Source organism: Tinamus guttatus, unplaced genomic scaffold, assembly GCF_059628265.1.
Source record: "Tinamus guttatus ecotype Peru unplaced genomic scaffold, ASM5962826v1 Tinamus_guttatus_pri_ptg000227l, whole genome shotgun sequence".
In the NCBI taxonomy this organism is placed as follows: Eukaryota; Metazoa; Chordata; class Aves; order Tinamiformes; family Tinamidae; genus Tinamus; species Tinamus guttatus.
In genome coordinates this window covers 2,237,021-2,250,304 of record NW_028288761.1, presented here as the reverse complement: position 1 = coordinate 2,250,304, position 13,284 = coordinate 2,237,021, and the positions used below count along the sequence as shown (strand labels likewise).

The window sequence follows — 13,284 nt, the reverse complement described above, 5'->3', positions numbered from 1 at the left end:
CTGCCTCAAACAGGGGTTCTCATGTGCACCAGGAGCCTTACATTTTTACGTTCCCTAATATCCTGCAGCCTAAGCCTCTATGTGCTATTACAACACACCTCCCCACCCCCCTCCTCCCCTCCAAAAAATACAAAAAAAGAGACTGTAAATACAAATAAGACACAAATAAGGAGTTTATAAAAGTTGCCAGTTAGGGCACATTTGCTAAAGGAGAGGAGGATTTCACTAAAACAAAGCAGGAGAGTGTTTTCTCCTCTCGCAGAGCAGGTCCCATAGAACCACCATCACCTCTTTTAAGGGCAGCCCTGAGCATTTGCACTCCTTGGTTCCAGAGCTGCGAAGGCACGTGGGAGTTGGGGGAATTACAAAAATCTGCCTCAGGGCAAGTTGAAACTTTCTAGTGAATTCAAGCCAGGTCTCTGAGGAAGGAAGATGGGCTTGGTAAAATTCATGTTACTAGGAAGATGTTACTTGACCAGTGGAAAATTAGGGGAGCAGCAACGGGAATCTGCAGGGAAATGAAGTAGGTTTTAAGGGACAATTTAAGAGAAGGAAGTATGCTGAGCCTGTGTAGAGAGCAGTTAAAAGACATGGGTTATCGCAGTAGCCTAGACACATCTGAATGTGTTAAATTTAAAGAAGTGTACTCTTTCATAGCATTGCCAGGGAAAGAGATGAAACTAGGTGAAGAAATAAAAGAGAAAAGCTAGTGGGGTTGCAAGGTGAGGGAGACAAGGGGTTGTGCTGAAGCAGGCTTGTTTGCAGCCCCTATCTTTCCTGGACAGCTGCCTCCGCATATCTCTCTGTCCCTGGTGAACTCCTGCAGAACAGGAAGGAAGCAACTCGCTCTCCATCTGTCCTTCTGGCTACTGCTTCTTGCTCTGGTACCAGCCTGGTTTGCTGAGCTCAGTGGCAGGGCTGGCTGTGCACTGTCCCCCATGGAAGGCTGATAGAGAAGGGGATGCAGCTGTGTCCCATCAGGTCCTCCCCACCCTGGTCCTCCCCCAGTGCCCACCTACAGCTGCAACCTGTCTGGGGAGAGCGAGGCAGGTAGATCCCCAGCTGTGTCTCATTCAGTTTGCCTTGTTTCCAGGTAGAGCTCTTGAACCCTCACCTGTAGCAAGAGGAAAAAGAGCAGCATGCTGATGCTCTCTTTCTTGAATCCTCTTCTTTCTGCATGCCCTGATATTCAGTTGCAGCATGCCTTGAGCTGCCTCTGCTTGCAAGAAAGAGGCTCTGAAAAAATTACTCTCTCCTGCATTAAGCAGAGCAGGACATAGGCTGCAGCTTCCTGAGACCCCCAGCAACTTAAAATAGGCCAGGAAAGAGTAACTGGAAGGCACTGAAAATAGAGATCATGGCTAAGCAATCAGCTACAGTCACAGTTGATAGATGCTTGGAAAAGCTTGAGCTTTCCTTAGACTGAAATGACCGTAGTTATCTTCATTTAGGGACACAGTAAAGCTTCTGGTGCTCTGGTTTTGAGTTCTGCAGGAGGCACTGAATTAGATGTGTCCCCCTGCACCCCTCTTGCTCTACTGAGCCCAGGAATGCATTTTTTTTTGTCTTTTTTGCCCTACATAATGCATGTGCTAGCTGCTAATGACCGTCAGCCATGACATATTTCAGCGTTCATTGCTAAGTGATTCTGCCTGGAAAATTGACTTGAAAATGTGTTTCAGGATGTGCCAGATATTTTCATGCTAATTTCTCAGCCAAAACCTCGCATGTGGTGTCCAATGTGATATCAGTAACTCAAAGACAGAAGAAAATGAAGCCTCTATCTGCTTTCAAGCAATTTATTCTCCTTTTGTCTTTTTACATCCAGCAGCTAAGTAAATTACAGGGATTAAAACACAAAAGACTTTTAATTTTTTAACTGTAATTTCTTAGCTCTTGGCAATGGAGTAACGAAAAAAGAAGGGAAATTAAGAGAAAGAATTAAAAACCAAATACAATTTCTAATGATTAAAATACAATTTCGGCTGATTAAAAGTAAGAGAACCTGTCTGAGCACAAAGGGGTAGCGACAGGCTTTAGGATTTGAGTAGCTGTAATCGGCTTCAATTTCACATTTGAAAACTTGAAGGGGAAAATTTCTACTGGTGAATACTTTAACTGTGTTTCTGATATTTGCCTTCATCTTTCTCTTTATTCAAGCTGCTTTTTATTTTATTAGCTTTATCCCTAATTCTGCTTTTCTATTACTGAAGTCTCAAGGGCCACCCAGCCCTTTGAACTGATTTCTAGTATGCTGTAAGGGAGGGATGGTGCTTGTGAGATGAAAGGAAATTCTGCTGCACCTTTTCTGCAGGTGGGCTATGATACGTAAAAGTTGCAAGTCAGTGACAGGGCTGAGAATTATCTCAAGTTCTAATGTCTAAGCTAGAAATAAGAGTAACCAAGCTCCTCACGTTAGCAGATCTTAAAATACAATTCTGTGAATTCTGATTCTCCGACTTCCTGTAAAGTCAAACAACTTCTAGGCTTAGACCCCATTCTCTTAGGTGTGTCACTATCCTTTTAGGATCCAACTTACACTTTCAAAACAAAACCAACTGTGGAGAGAAAGAGAAAAAAAAAAGAAGAAGGAAAAGGGCGGAAATTTTTTTTTTTTTCCAATTCTTTCAGCTTCCCAATGTCCTCACAACACAGCTCCCCACAGTACTTCAACACCACATGTGGCTTTCTTCCTTTAATGCTGAGAGCATAGTCCGTATTAGAGTCCTAGGCACGCAAGACATCCTTGCTAGAAAGGTGCACTTGTCAAAGCTGCTTTGCCCTGGGAATTATAGGGCGGGAAAGCTCTTGCCTAAATCCTTTTAGGTACGCTCAAAGCTTCAGTTGTTGCAATATCTATTTGTCAGGTGTTTATTATAGGATTGGAATGGGGATATTTTGGACAATTCACAGCAATTTCTCACAACAGGTCAGTGGACTTTATACTTAAAGGTTGAGCTTCCCACAAACAGTTTAAGGGTTTGAGAACGCTATGAATAGCTACATGTTGAAAGCAGTTATTCTATAGTTCTCAGTCTGAGACATGCCTACACATACACAAGTCCCTATGGCAAATAACAAGCAAGCCTAAGTGAACATTCCTTTTCCTTTAGCTTTCTACTGGGCAAAAGGCTTCAGTGAACCCTGTCCTCTGCCCAATTTTCCCTGCTGATGTACAAAGACAAACAAAAGGGCTCTCTGGACCATCAGAAACAACAGAGTTGTCTGAGGTTATCTTAGATCCTGGTGTGACCTGCAGAGCTTCCCTCCTGGGGAGGATACATCAGGACAAAGTTACCCTTGTTTGCGCTCATTTAAATTAGTGTCCTGGAGTCTTTCCTCCCCCAGCGCAGCACTTCCCCCACACATAGGCACAAAGAGCCATATTCATCAGGGAGCAGGAGCTAGCTATAACCCTTCTGAAAGACAACCGAGTGTGCCAGCTCTCCCCAACCTTGTTCTCAAGAGCTCATCCTGCCGTGTTCACGCGGGCCCTGAACTCTCCCATCCAACTTTTGCACGTGCAGATGTGCTTGGGGATTTAAGGGCCATCTGGGGAGGTTTGCGTGGCATGGGAAAGGGCTCCCTGGGTCAGTAGCCAAACTGAAGCAATGGTGTATCCTTTGACAACTTGCAGGCTTCCATCCTGGGAGCTGTTCTGTTCCCTTCCCATGCCCTTCCACCGGTGAGCTGCTGCACAACCCCACTGCTCCCTGGCGGAGTGAACCCTCCTTGCATTTCCAGCCTTATTTTATTCATGACCAGTTAACGTCATCTTTTTCCTGTGCCAGCACCAGCCATTAGCTTAAATAACTCTTACTTGTCACAGGATTTTTCCATCTCATCACTGTTTTTTGGAGACAGTAAGTAGCTCTTTACAGCTTTCATTTCCTTACAAGTGACCAAGCTCCTGTAGTTCCTTGGATGTGGGACTTCTCCTCTCTTTCCTTGCCCTCTGTCTGAAAAAGAGCATTTCACAGTCCCATTCTGGGCTGAACTGCGAGTATGGTCAGAGCTTAGCAAGGCAACTGCTTTTCCAAAAAGCATCCCAAGCAGTCACCAAATGCTCTGAGGACAGCTAAGGAAATACTTTAAATTGTTCACTGTATTTAGCAGCTGCCAGGGGATCTATGTGGGTTCCTATTTGCCCACAAATGAGTTTCTTCCTATTCTCACTAGAATTCAGAGTATCTTTGGTGTTCCCTGAAAATTTAGATAAAATCAAAAGCGCAACTGAAAATTGTTACAATCAAGCAAAGAAATGTCATCTTTTCTAGGATATGTGAATGCAAGAACAAACTCAATTTCTGAAATCCAGATCCCTAATTCTGCCACGACCCTGTTAGACTTGGCAAATTAAATCAACTTCCCCCAAATTCTTTCTGTCTCCCAATCTTAAAACTCTTCTCCTGAAGCCTGGCAAGATCCATCCCTGGGTGAAGGTGGTTACTGTGGCAACTTGGAAAGTCACCCTTTGGGTGATCCAGAATTGCACATCTTGCTCCCATCAAAAAAAACTGTGCACTATAAGCAAAGAGGATAATGGACAGTCATAAATTGTTGTGTTTCAGTAGTTCCTGTTCCTGAACAGGAGATGCATTTGTCACCTAGCAACCATATAAGGTGACTAGGAAATAACAGATTTTTAATCTAATGGCTGTGAGTTAACATTTAACAGAGATCAGCCTCCAAAGTCCACTGATGAGGTGTATGTAATTGATTGAGAGGGAAGGAGAAACCAAGCTTTTTTATCAGTAAGTGAATGAGAAGACATCTGAGCTCACCTGTCATATGCACACATATGTGTAAATATCTCCTAAGGATTTAGGAGAGGATGACCGAAAGCCTACAAAAATCCCTCTCATTGGTGTTAACCATTGGATAGAGGGCTATTCAGAGAATGAATCTCCTCCTCTTGCAAAATCTGAAGGTAGCAGCATCATAGTAAATGGAGCATCAGGAGCTGGCAGGAGGGTCCACATCCAGCTATAGGTCTCAGTGCAAAGCTCTTCTTGGCTTTCTGTCAGAGTCTAATGTGCTCGGAGCCGGTGCTGGAGCTCTTCACTCTGTTCAGATATTCAATCTGCTCAACGGATCACAGGCAGAAAGAGTTTTCCAAGTGATGCAGCATCTTGTTTTTCAGTACGTGGAACACCCCTTAAGCCAAAGTCAGGATTGCTCCTGGGCCCCTCTTTTAGGCAGTCCTCTGCTTCATGCCTTCATTACTGAGAACACGGGGACAGGATCGACAAATCGCCACCATCATTTGAAACCTCTGTATGGGCCCAACTGGCAGAAAACTTCAAAGTTTGCCTTTAGGCCATGAAGTTAAGTAGTGGCAGGATTCAATTCTTTCATTTTTCCTCCAGATATAGACCCAGAACTGAAGTTCCATATTATTTTTCAGTACCTTGTTGTACTTGCTCCCCCCTCAAAATATTGGGGGATGATACATTGCGTAGCTCTAAATTGAAAGCACTGAGATGTTCTGCACTGGCATGCTGATAGGAGAATCTCTCTGGAGCATGGGGTGAGCTCCAAGGGAAGTAATTGTGAGATGAAGAAATCTGAAATTAGTTCACTGACGGATGATCTCTTTGAAGCCTGAAATTGTAAAGTCACAAGGTTCCCAGCAAGACCGTGCACACTTTTTTATGCTGCTGGATCTTTTTCTTTTAAGAAAAAAAATAAAAATAAAAAAGCTAAAAAATTGATTTGGCACTTCAATATTGAACAAAATTGAAGAGAAATCACCTAAACCAGGATACCAGCATGTTCAGACCATTTACATTGGGCAGAGTGTGCCCTTAGCAGCATTACAAGAGATGCTGTTTCTCAGAGTGCTTCATTTCAGAGGCTTAGCTTTAATCAGCAGCAAACTCAAAGTAAATGTTTGAGAACATCAGAGTTTGGACTGGATTTATCTGAAACTTAAATAAATAGATAACAAATGTGAGTTGAGTACGTGTATCACTATTGGCTAAACTTCTCCAACTCTTAGTTGGTACAGCTCAAGATCAGTTGAGTTTTGTCAATCATTGCTAAAGCAATGGCATCACGACATAATGTTTAACTTCTGAAGCAACGACTAACCGTATTCACAGCAACACCTCTTGTGTTAAAACTGGAAGAACCAAAGTTAATGGAGCATTTGAGCCACAGGCTGTAAACATTAGTGACAATCTATTACTGGCTGTAGAACAAACCTGGATTGTCCTCTCTGAGGTGATCAGAGCTGTGGTCCAAACCATTTTCCATCCCACATGTTTTGCCTGTGGCATCTGGATATATCTATCAGTCAGGACCAAGTCATTCTCAAAGCCACGTGAGCTTTTGGCTTCCAGGTGGCTTTTGCTTGTGTTATATTATGGTTTTTTTTGACCTTTATGAAAAAACTTTCTTATTTTGCTTCCTGATGCATTTGCTTGGGATGCCAACCCCTAGCAGCTGCATATCAGCCCATTTTGTAGTGCTGCAGGAAGCTGCTCAAGCTGCAAAGGGTTTCCTACATGCTGAGTGTAGTGCTTGAGATAGTAGCCCATTGGGAAATGGATGGAGGCAACACTACTTTTACTGTAATGCCAGAGCTGCAGCTGGAGGCAGCATGTAATGAAAGCACGGCCTTGGGATGCAGTCTGCGCTGGTTCTTTGCTTATAGCAGGTCCTGTTAAATACAGCAATGGGTTAATATGGAACTGAGGTGCAACAACTGGAGCTTGTGAACAGCTAGAAAGAGCTGAAAAAACTTCAAGGTGCTGACCTCAAACTAGTGCTCATTTAACTTCCAGCAGCTATTTGAGTGTGTCCTTGCAAACCAGAATTCATTCCTGGGCTAGCGGTAATTTCTGAAGCACAAGAAACAATCGGATAATGTATTCTGTGGCTGAAGGCACAATGCGTGGAGTTTTAAAAGCTCCAGATTACAGAGAGCAAAACATTGCTGCAAACAAAGCTCTACACACATCTCTCTCGTTAGTGATGTGGAGACCCCAAGCTTTGCGTTTCACTTCATGGATCACAGACACTGGAATTCTGTATTTAACATTCTTCCAGGTAACCAAATCTTTCACATCTTTCACTGCGACCAGCTTGATTTCAGGGATTGCAGGGATTGGGGGAGGAATTTCTACTCTGGAGAATTTAGTCATCTGTGCTTTTTTTTTTTCCTTCTTCTTTTTAGAAACTTTTTTTTTTGACGATCTGGTATATTTGGGCAAGATTTAATATTCATAACAATTCTAATGAATGCAGAGAAAACCTGAATACATTAATCCTTTATTCTACCTGTGGCTATTGAAATGGAAGATTATGAATCTTCAGCAGCAAAGGGGGTGTTTGGATGCCTTAATAGATTACTGCCTTCGAGTGGATACACCTTGCTGCAGTATAACTAAGCTGGAGAAGCTCTGCTGAGGTTGTTTAAAAAATGATAAAAGAGAATCCAGAGGCTGTCATTCAGCTATGAAGAGTACTCTGGCCGCATGTAATCACAGCAGTCAGCTCTTGGGTTTTGACCTGTTACTCTAATAATCAGTTGAAGAGAAAAAAAGTACATATATTCTGCACCATGGCAAATTATCTCAGCTTTAAAAGGAAAAACCTGGGAAACTTCTATGGTGTTTTTACCTATTCATCATTCGAGATTCAATTATTTATGAAATTTTGTGGGTAATGTTTTATTTGAAGGGTTTGTTGTGTCTAAAGACCTCTGGTGAATCCAAGGACTGACTCTGCTCCCAAATGTGAAGATGGTGTGTGCGCATGATCAGGCATGTTACAGAATTTTGTGGGGCAATTTCTTGTTACAATGATACCAGCTTTGCACAACAAAATCCTTGCAAAGAAACTCCATTACTTAGAGATGTAACATAGATTTGTCTGTACAGAAATTTCTAAAACACAGAAGAGCTTTTGATTGCCTCAAAGACAGGAATTTGGGTGTGTTTTAGATATAGGCAGAAAGAAATCTGAAGTAAAGTAACAAGCTGTAAATTATATGCTAGTAATTCTTCCATCTTGCTTATTCTTTCCTGATGTTATTGCAATTCTGTACCTCATTTGAGTATTTTTGGAGCAAAGTTGGGAGAATGTTAAAACACATCTAACAGCCATTTGCATTCAATTTGATTCAGTCTTACCGATGAACCTCTGTGGAAGTTTTTCATGCAGATAATCTGAAAACAGAGGCTAAGGGGCTTGCATAAATAAGTTTACTTGAGCAGAAGGTAGAAAATACACCTGAAAAACAAGTCTCAGGTATGTGTATTTGCAATTGCAAACATGAAACTGAGCTCCAGGAATGATGCAGAACTACTATCCTAAAACAGAAAGTGCTGGGTAGACCAAATGTCGAGTCAAAACAACTCCAATCTACAGTTACAGTCACAATCAACCACAGGAGAACAAGCTACCAAACAAGAATTAGCTGTGGAGATTTTCTCAGCAGTCATTTCTGAATAACCAATTCCAGGTTTGTAAACACGTCTCTGATACTGCTTTTGTCTTTCGGCACTTGGGCTTCCCTCTTCAACATAAAAAGAAGTGCTTCCCCCTTGGCCTCGCTTTCATCTGCAAACTATTGAATTTATCAAGCTGCCTGTGAGATTATTCACTAATTTCAATATGGGCTACATCAGACCGCAGACATGCAGAGTTAAAAGCTCAGCCCTACCACTTCTAGGGAGAGGGCTAGTTTTCATCTATCCGATTTCTACAGCTCAGGAGTCTGTTCTTCCCCTCTGAGTTCCTGCTCCAAGACAAGATCAGTAATTACACTGGTAAGAAGCGAGATTTACCCTCTCTGATTTATGTGTGTGTTTTCAGTTAGCAGACTCTGAACCTGCCTGTGAGCTTGGCGAGAGGTGAGTGTTCGCTCTCGGCTTTCTCAACGGGTCCCACTTCTGCAAGGGAGGGTGCAGGCAGCACACAGCAGAAGCTGCCCCCAGCCAGGCTCTTCTCCGCTCTTGTCAGCCATCCAAACACAGAAAGGGAAAGAGGGCTTCCAGAAAAGGACGCTTGGATTTTCTTCCAGCAAGGCCATACTGGTGGTGGGTGCATGTGGTGAAGGGCAACCAGCTGCATGCTGCTTTTCAGGCCATCTGCATCTGCTCCCAACAAAACAGATGAATTTCTTATAGTGATCCTTTGATGGAGGGGAACATCTCCATTTCCTACTTATGAAGGTGTTTATTTCATGGCAATAGATGTGTCCCTGCACCCTTCATGCTCAACTGAAGTTCCCTTTTTATGTTTTCATTGTTAGGTGTGTTGGGCAGGGTGATGAAAACTTGAGCATCTGGTATGTGTGGTAAGTTTCAAATCTGGTTTAGAGGGAAAACAGGCAAATAATATTATTTGATGGGTATATAGAGAGAAAGGCATTAAGAAAGACTGATAGCTAAAGAGCATTGCTCCTGGGCTGTCCCTGTGTTCTGTCTTTATTCACTAATGGGAATCATTTATCCGTATCCTCCTCATTGTATGCTGACAACTGAGCAGGACAAAAACAATGAGTGATTTTGGGAGAAATGTTTGAATTTTCAGCCAGCATGAAGCACTGTGCAATCAGCACTGAGAAACTGGTTTCTGTGGTCTTTGATTATGTCCAGTACGCTGATGGGGAAAGCAAAACCTATAACAGCTATTTGCAAAATGCATTAATGAATATGTTAATTTCAAGACACACAGCCATCTGCCTGTGCTGCTTGCAGATGGTGATCCTATCCCATTCTCTCTGTGCTGCCTCTGCCTCAGGTTCCTGCTGCTGTTTTTCCTGGCCTTGCTCCTGTCCTGCGGGATCCTCTTCTGTCTCCAGTGTTGCCTGAAGCAGCGGGGCTGCCTTCCCCACCAGCGTACCCGGGCCGTGTTTGCACTCAGCTGCACTGATGCCTTTCATGGTCAGTCCTCTCTCTACCTACTCTGGGATCCCACTGGCCCAAACAGGCTCCTCGGAGCCCCCTCCAAAACCCTGTAGGAGGAATCCAGGCTTGGGTGGGAGCTGGGCTGCAGCTGGGTGCTGTGTACAGCAGTGCAGGCCCAGCTTGGGAGTCTTGGAGGGATACTCTGACCTTGAAGTCAAGGGGTAAGGTTGGGCAGATGCTGTTCTCTTCCCCTGCCACACCTTAGCTGACCTCAGTGCTATCAGTGTGTGCCTCGTGCTCTGTTGGTACCTAGCCAGGGCTCAGCTGTGTGGCACTGGCAGGGAGCGGGACTTTCTCCTTGATGCCAGGCAGACTCTGCAGCCTCATGCTTCTTGACTTTGCAGTTGGGCTTGATGATCTTGAAGGTCTTTTCCAACCATAATGATTGTATGATTCTATGACTGCAGGCACTGCCTGGAGTCAGGTGGCCCTTTCCTGTTCATAACCTAAACTACTCACTCAGACAGACTTTGCAGGTGCTCCTTACCTACCCCAGCAGTCTTGGTGTATCCTGTTCCTTGCAACGTTTCTCTTGAAGAGACAAGACCTTCTGCGGGCTGGGCTGTAATGACTATTGTAGCACCCACCACTGGCTTGGACTCCTGGCAGTGACTCCAGCAGGCTGGGCCAGGCAAGAGTCCCCCAAAGAGTAAAGCCTATTGTCTGTCATTAGATAAGCCCATCCCAGGGGAAGTTTTGCCTGTTTTGTGGGTGGCCAAGGCCAGTGTCTCCATGGGGGAGGTAACACCCCAAACCCACCCAGACTCCTCTATCCTGGCATTGCATCTGCAGTTCTGGATGAGATGCCTTGTGATGATATGCTTCAAAAATGTCTTTCTTGTTTCCAAGCAGTCTGACAGCTCCTCCCAGACACACACCTCTAATCCCATGCTTCATCTTCATTCCTCCCCGCTGTATACTCACTGCTTTGCTTTTTCCTCAGTGAGCGGAGCACCTCAGTGTCCATTTTCTGGATCTCCAAGCTCCTGTGTGAATGCAGAGATGTCTTCTTCTCGTGTCCCGTTTTTCCGCCTTGGGGAAGCTGAGTTGCCGCCATCCTATGAGGATATTATGAAGGGAAACAAACTCTAGATACAGCACGCTGGCTGACAACAATTCCACTTGCTTTGCTGGAGATCTTCCATTATGCTACAGTAGCGTGAGAGCAAAATCAGCCCTGTCCTCAAGATGGCCAAGAGAATGCACGTATTTCATCTTAAATTAAAAGCTAACACAAAATGTAACAGAATAAATGCTAAATGTGGTGAATCTGTGATAGGCACTCAAGTTGACATTTTGATATGGCTCGGAATTTCAAGAAACTTCCTCAAAGATCTGTCTATACACAGGGCTTCTGGTCCATCCCCCAGAATTACCTTTTTAAGGCTGTTTGAGCCAGTGCAACCCTGTGTTTTTTAGGACCAAACACCGATAAATGACTTGACAGTTACTTCTCAAATTTGGGCTGCCTCCTTTACTCGACACAGTGCCAGCAAATACCCTTTGGCAAAGTCATGTTGTTCTTCCCCATTGTAGTGCATTCATGCCACTTTGCAGGAAAGGATTGTTTGCCACATTTAAAATGTTTAGCACAACAGCTCAAATGTGTCTAGTGCAAAATACAGAAAATTAACAGCCAAAAGGAGGGAAGCAGTGGAATGGGGGTTATGGGAAGAGTAGCAGCATCAGGAACTAGCTACAGAGCACAAAAGAAGTGATCTTGATTATTTGAGCAGTTCTTAATTTTATGGTGACCGTCTTCAATTCTCTACACCTGGCCTGGACAGAACAAAAGACTTTGCACATCTCAGGACCCACATGGCAGCTTCCCACAGCCATGAACTGTGGAGTCAGGGATTTGGTGCTTAGTTATTAGTGTAAAAAATATATAATTTTCTCTGAGGTGATAGCTGCGGAAAGGACAGGAAGAGATTTCAGGAGGTCGCCAGACTGCCTTATACCCAAGCAGGACTGGCTCTGCCTAAGCCATTCCTAAGATTTATTAGTCCCCACCATATGCCTGGGGAGCCACCGTCACCAAAGGTGGGCTTGGAGTTAGGACCATAAAAGACTAGTTGCAGGCTACAGCCCACTTTGTATTGCAGCTCCCCACCTGTAGAGGGGGATTAGAACCAGTCCACTTGCTCAGAACAGAAACTGGGAAGATAAATCCATTAAAGGTTATGAGGTGTTCACATATTCTTATAATAAGACTTTATCAGTACCTTAGCTAGGTAAAGAATAATAGCATATTTTGAGAGACAAATTCCCTGCCCAAACAACAGCAAATTATCTCCACAAAGCCTCCTTTTAGAATCAGCCTTTATTTTGGACTCTTGTGTGAAGGGAAATAAATGTTAATTTAGCAAAATGAATATTTGTGCCAGAAGGCTAAAATATTACAGGGTTTATTAATAAGGAAAATTAGCAAGTACAGATTGATCCAGTGGAGAAGCTGAGAGATCTCTGAGTGCCTTTTCACTCCATGAACTTAGAAAGAATTGCAGGTAATCAGCACCTCTCAGGATCAGACCTTGTATATACATAACTACTTCCACTACTCAACCCCTTCAATTTATGCCCTGAAGCATGAGATTTGATTATGTTTGTTGCTTCGGCTTGCATAGCTGGCTAGCAGGCCTTAAATCAGCAGCTGCTTCCTTCAAGCCTACACACTGCGTTTGCTTCAGTGACCCTTTCTTGGAAGTGAACTCCACAGGTTGTCGGCATTATATGCTGCATAAAACATTATTGCCTCCTGCTTATTAATTGCTTGCTTCTAAATACTTTGCTGCCTTTATTTTCATTGAATGTCACCTTCTAACCAGTTGACAGGAGAGGCTAACAAGAAAGGACTGCTCAGTTTTCAAGGCCTTCATCAGTCCGAGACCCTCTTTCCCAAGGTCCAGTAAGCAGCATTCATTACCCAGGCTGTAAATTCTTCCTCCGACACCCAACAGAGGGCAAGCGAGATGTTCAGCACGCACCAAAGAGGCTGTTGCTCTTGTAGAAGTGTTCAGAGGCACAGGCTTGTGCTCTCGTGCTGCTGGCATGCAGTAAGAGGCATTTGCAGTCGTGTTTGGGGTGGTCCCAAACAAATCTTCTCAGGAGCACAGCTTTTCCCAGGCCTGCTCCTTTACCCTCAGGTGCTCCAGCAGAATGGGCGAGGTTTCTCCCATTCTTAGAAAAGCAGCAATTTGCGCTTTTGTAAGCACTTAGCCTTAATGAAGGCAGCTAATGTAGTTTGGCTGACATTTCTAGAGATAAAAGGAAAGATAAGCTGCTGCTTTGTAATTCAGTGCCTTATAAATGAGTCTATTTCGGAAGCACAGAGAAATTGCACCTGTTCCACTGGTGCCCTCTG

General features: G+C 43.8%; 1 protein-coding gene across 2 annotated transcripts; it reads left to right on the top strand.

Moving 5' to 3' along the window:
• The first annotated feature begins 6,937 nt into the window (after positions 1 to 6,937).
• Positions 6,938 to 11,199, top strand: TMEM207 (transmembrane protein 207). Of its 2 annotated transcripts, none has more exons than XM_088525600.1 (5): positions 6,938 to 7,053; positions 8,824 to 8,861; positions 9,263 to 9,307; positions 9,754 to 9,896; positions 10,864 to 11,199. In XM_088525600.1, the coding sequence occupies exons 1-5, from the start codon at positions 6,979 to 6,981 to the stop codon at positions 11,010 to 11,012; spliced, it is 450 nt and encodes a 149-aa protein (XP_088381726.1). In that variant the 5' UTR covers positions 6,938 to 6,978; the 3' UTR covers positions 11,013 to 11,199. The 2 variants fall into 2 exon arrangements, with proteins under 2 accessions (XP_088381726.1, XP_088381727.1); XM_088525601.1 differs by lacking the exon at positions 8,824 to 8,861 and adding an exon at positions 7,252 to 7,331 and having other exon boundaries at positions 6,967 to 7,053.
• Positions 11,200 to 13,284: the final 2,085 nt, after the last annotated feature.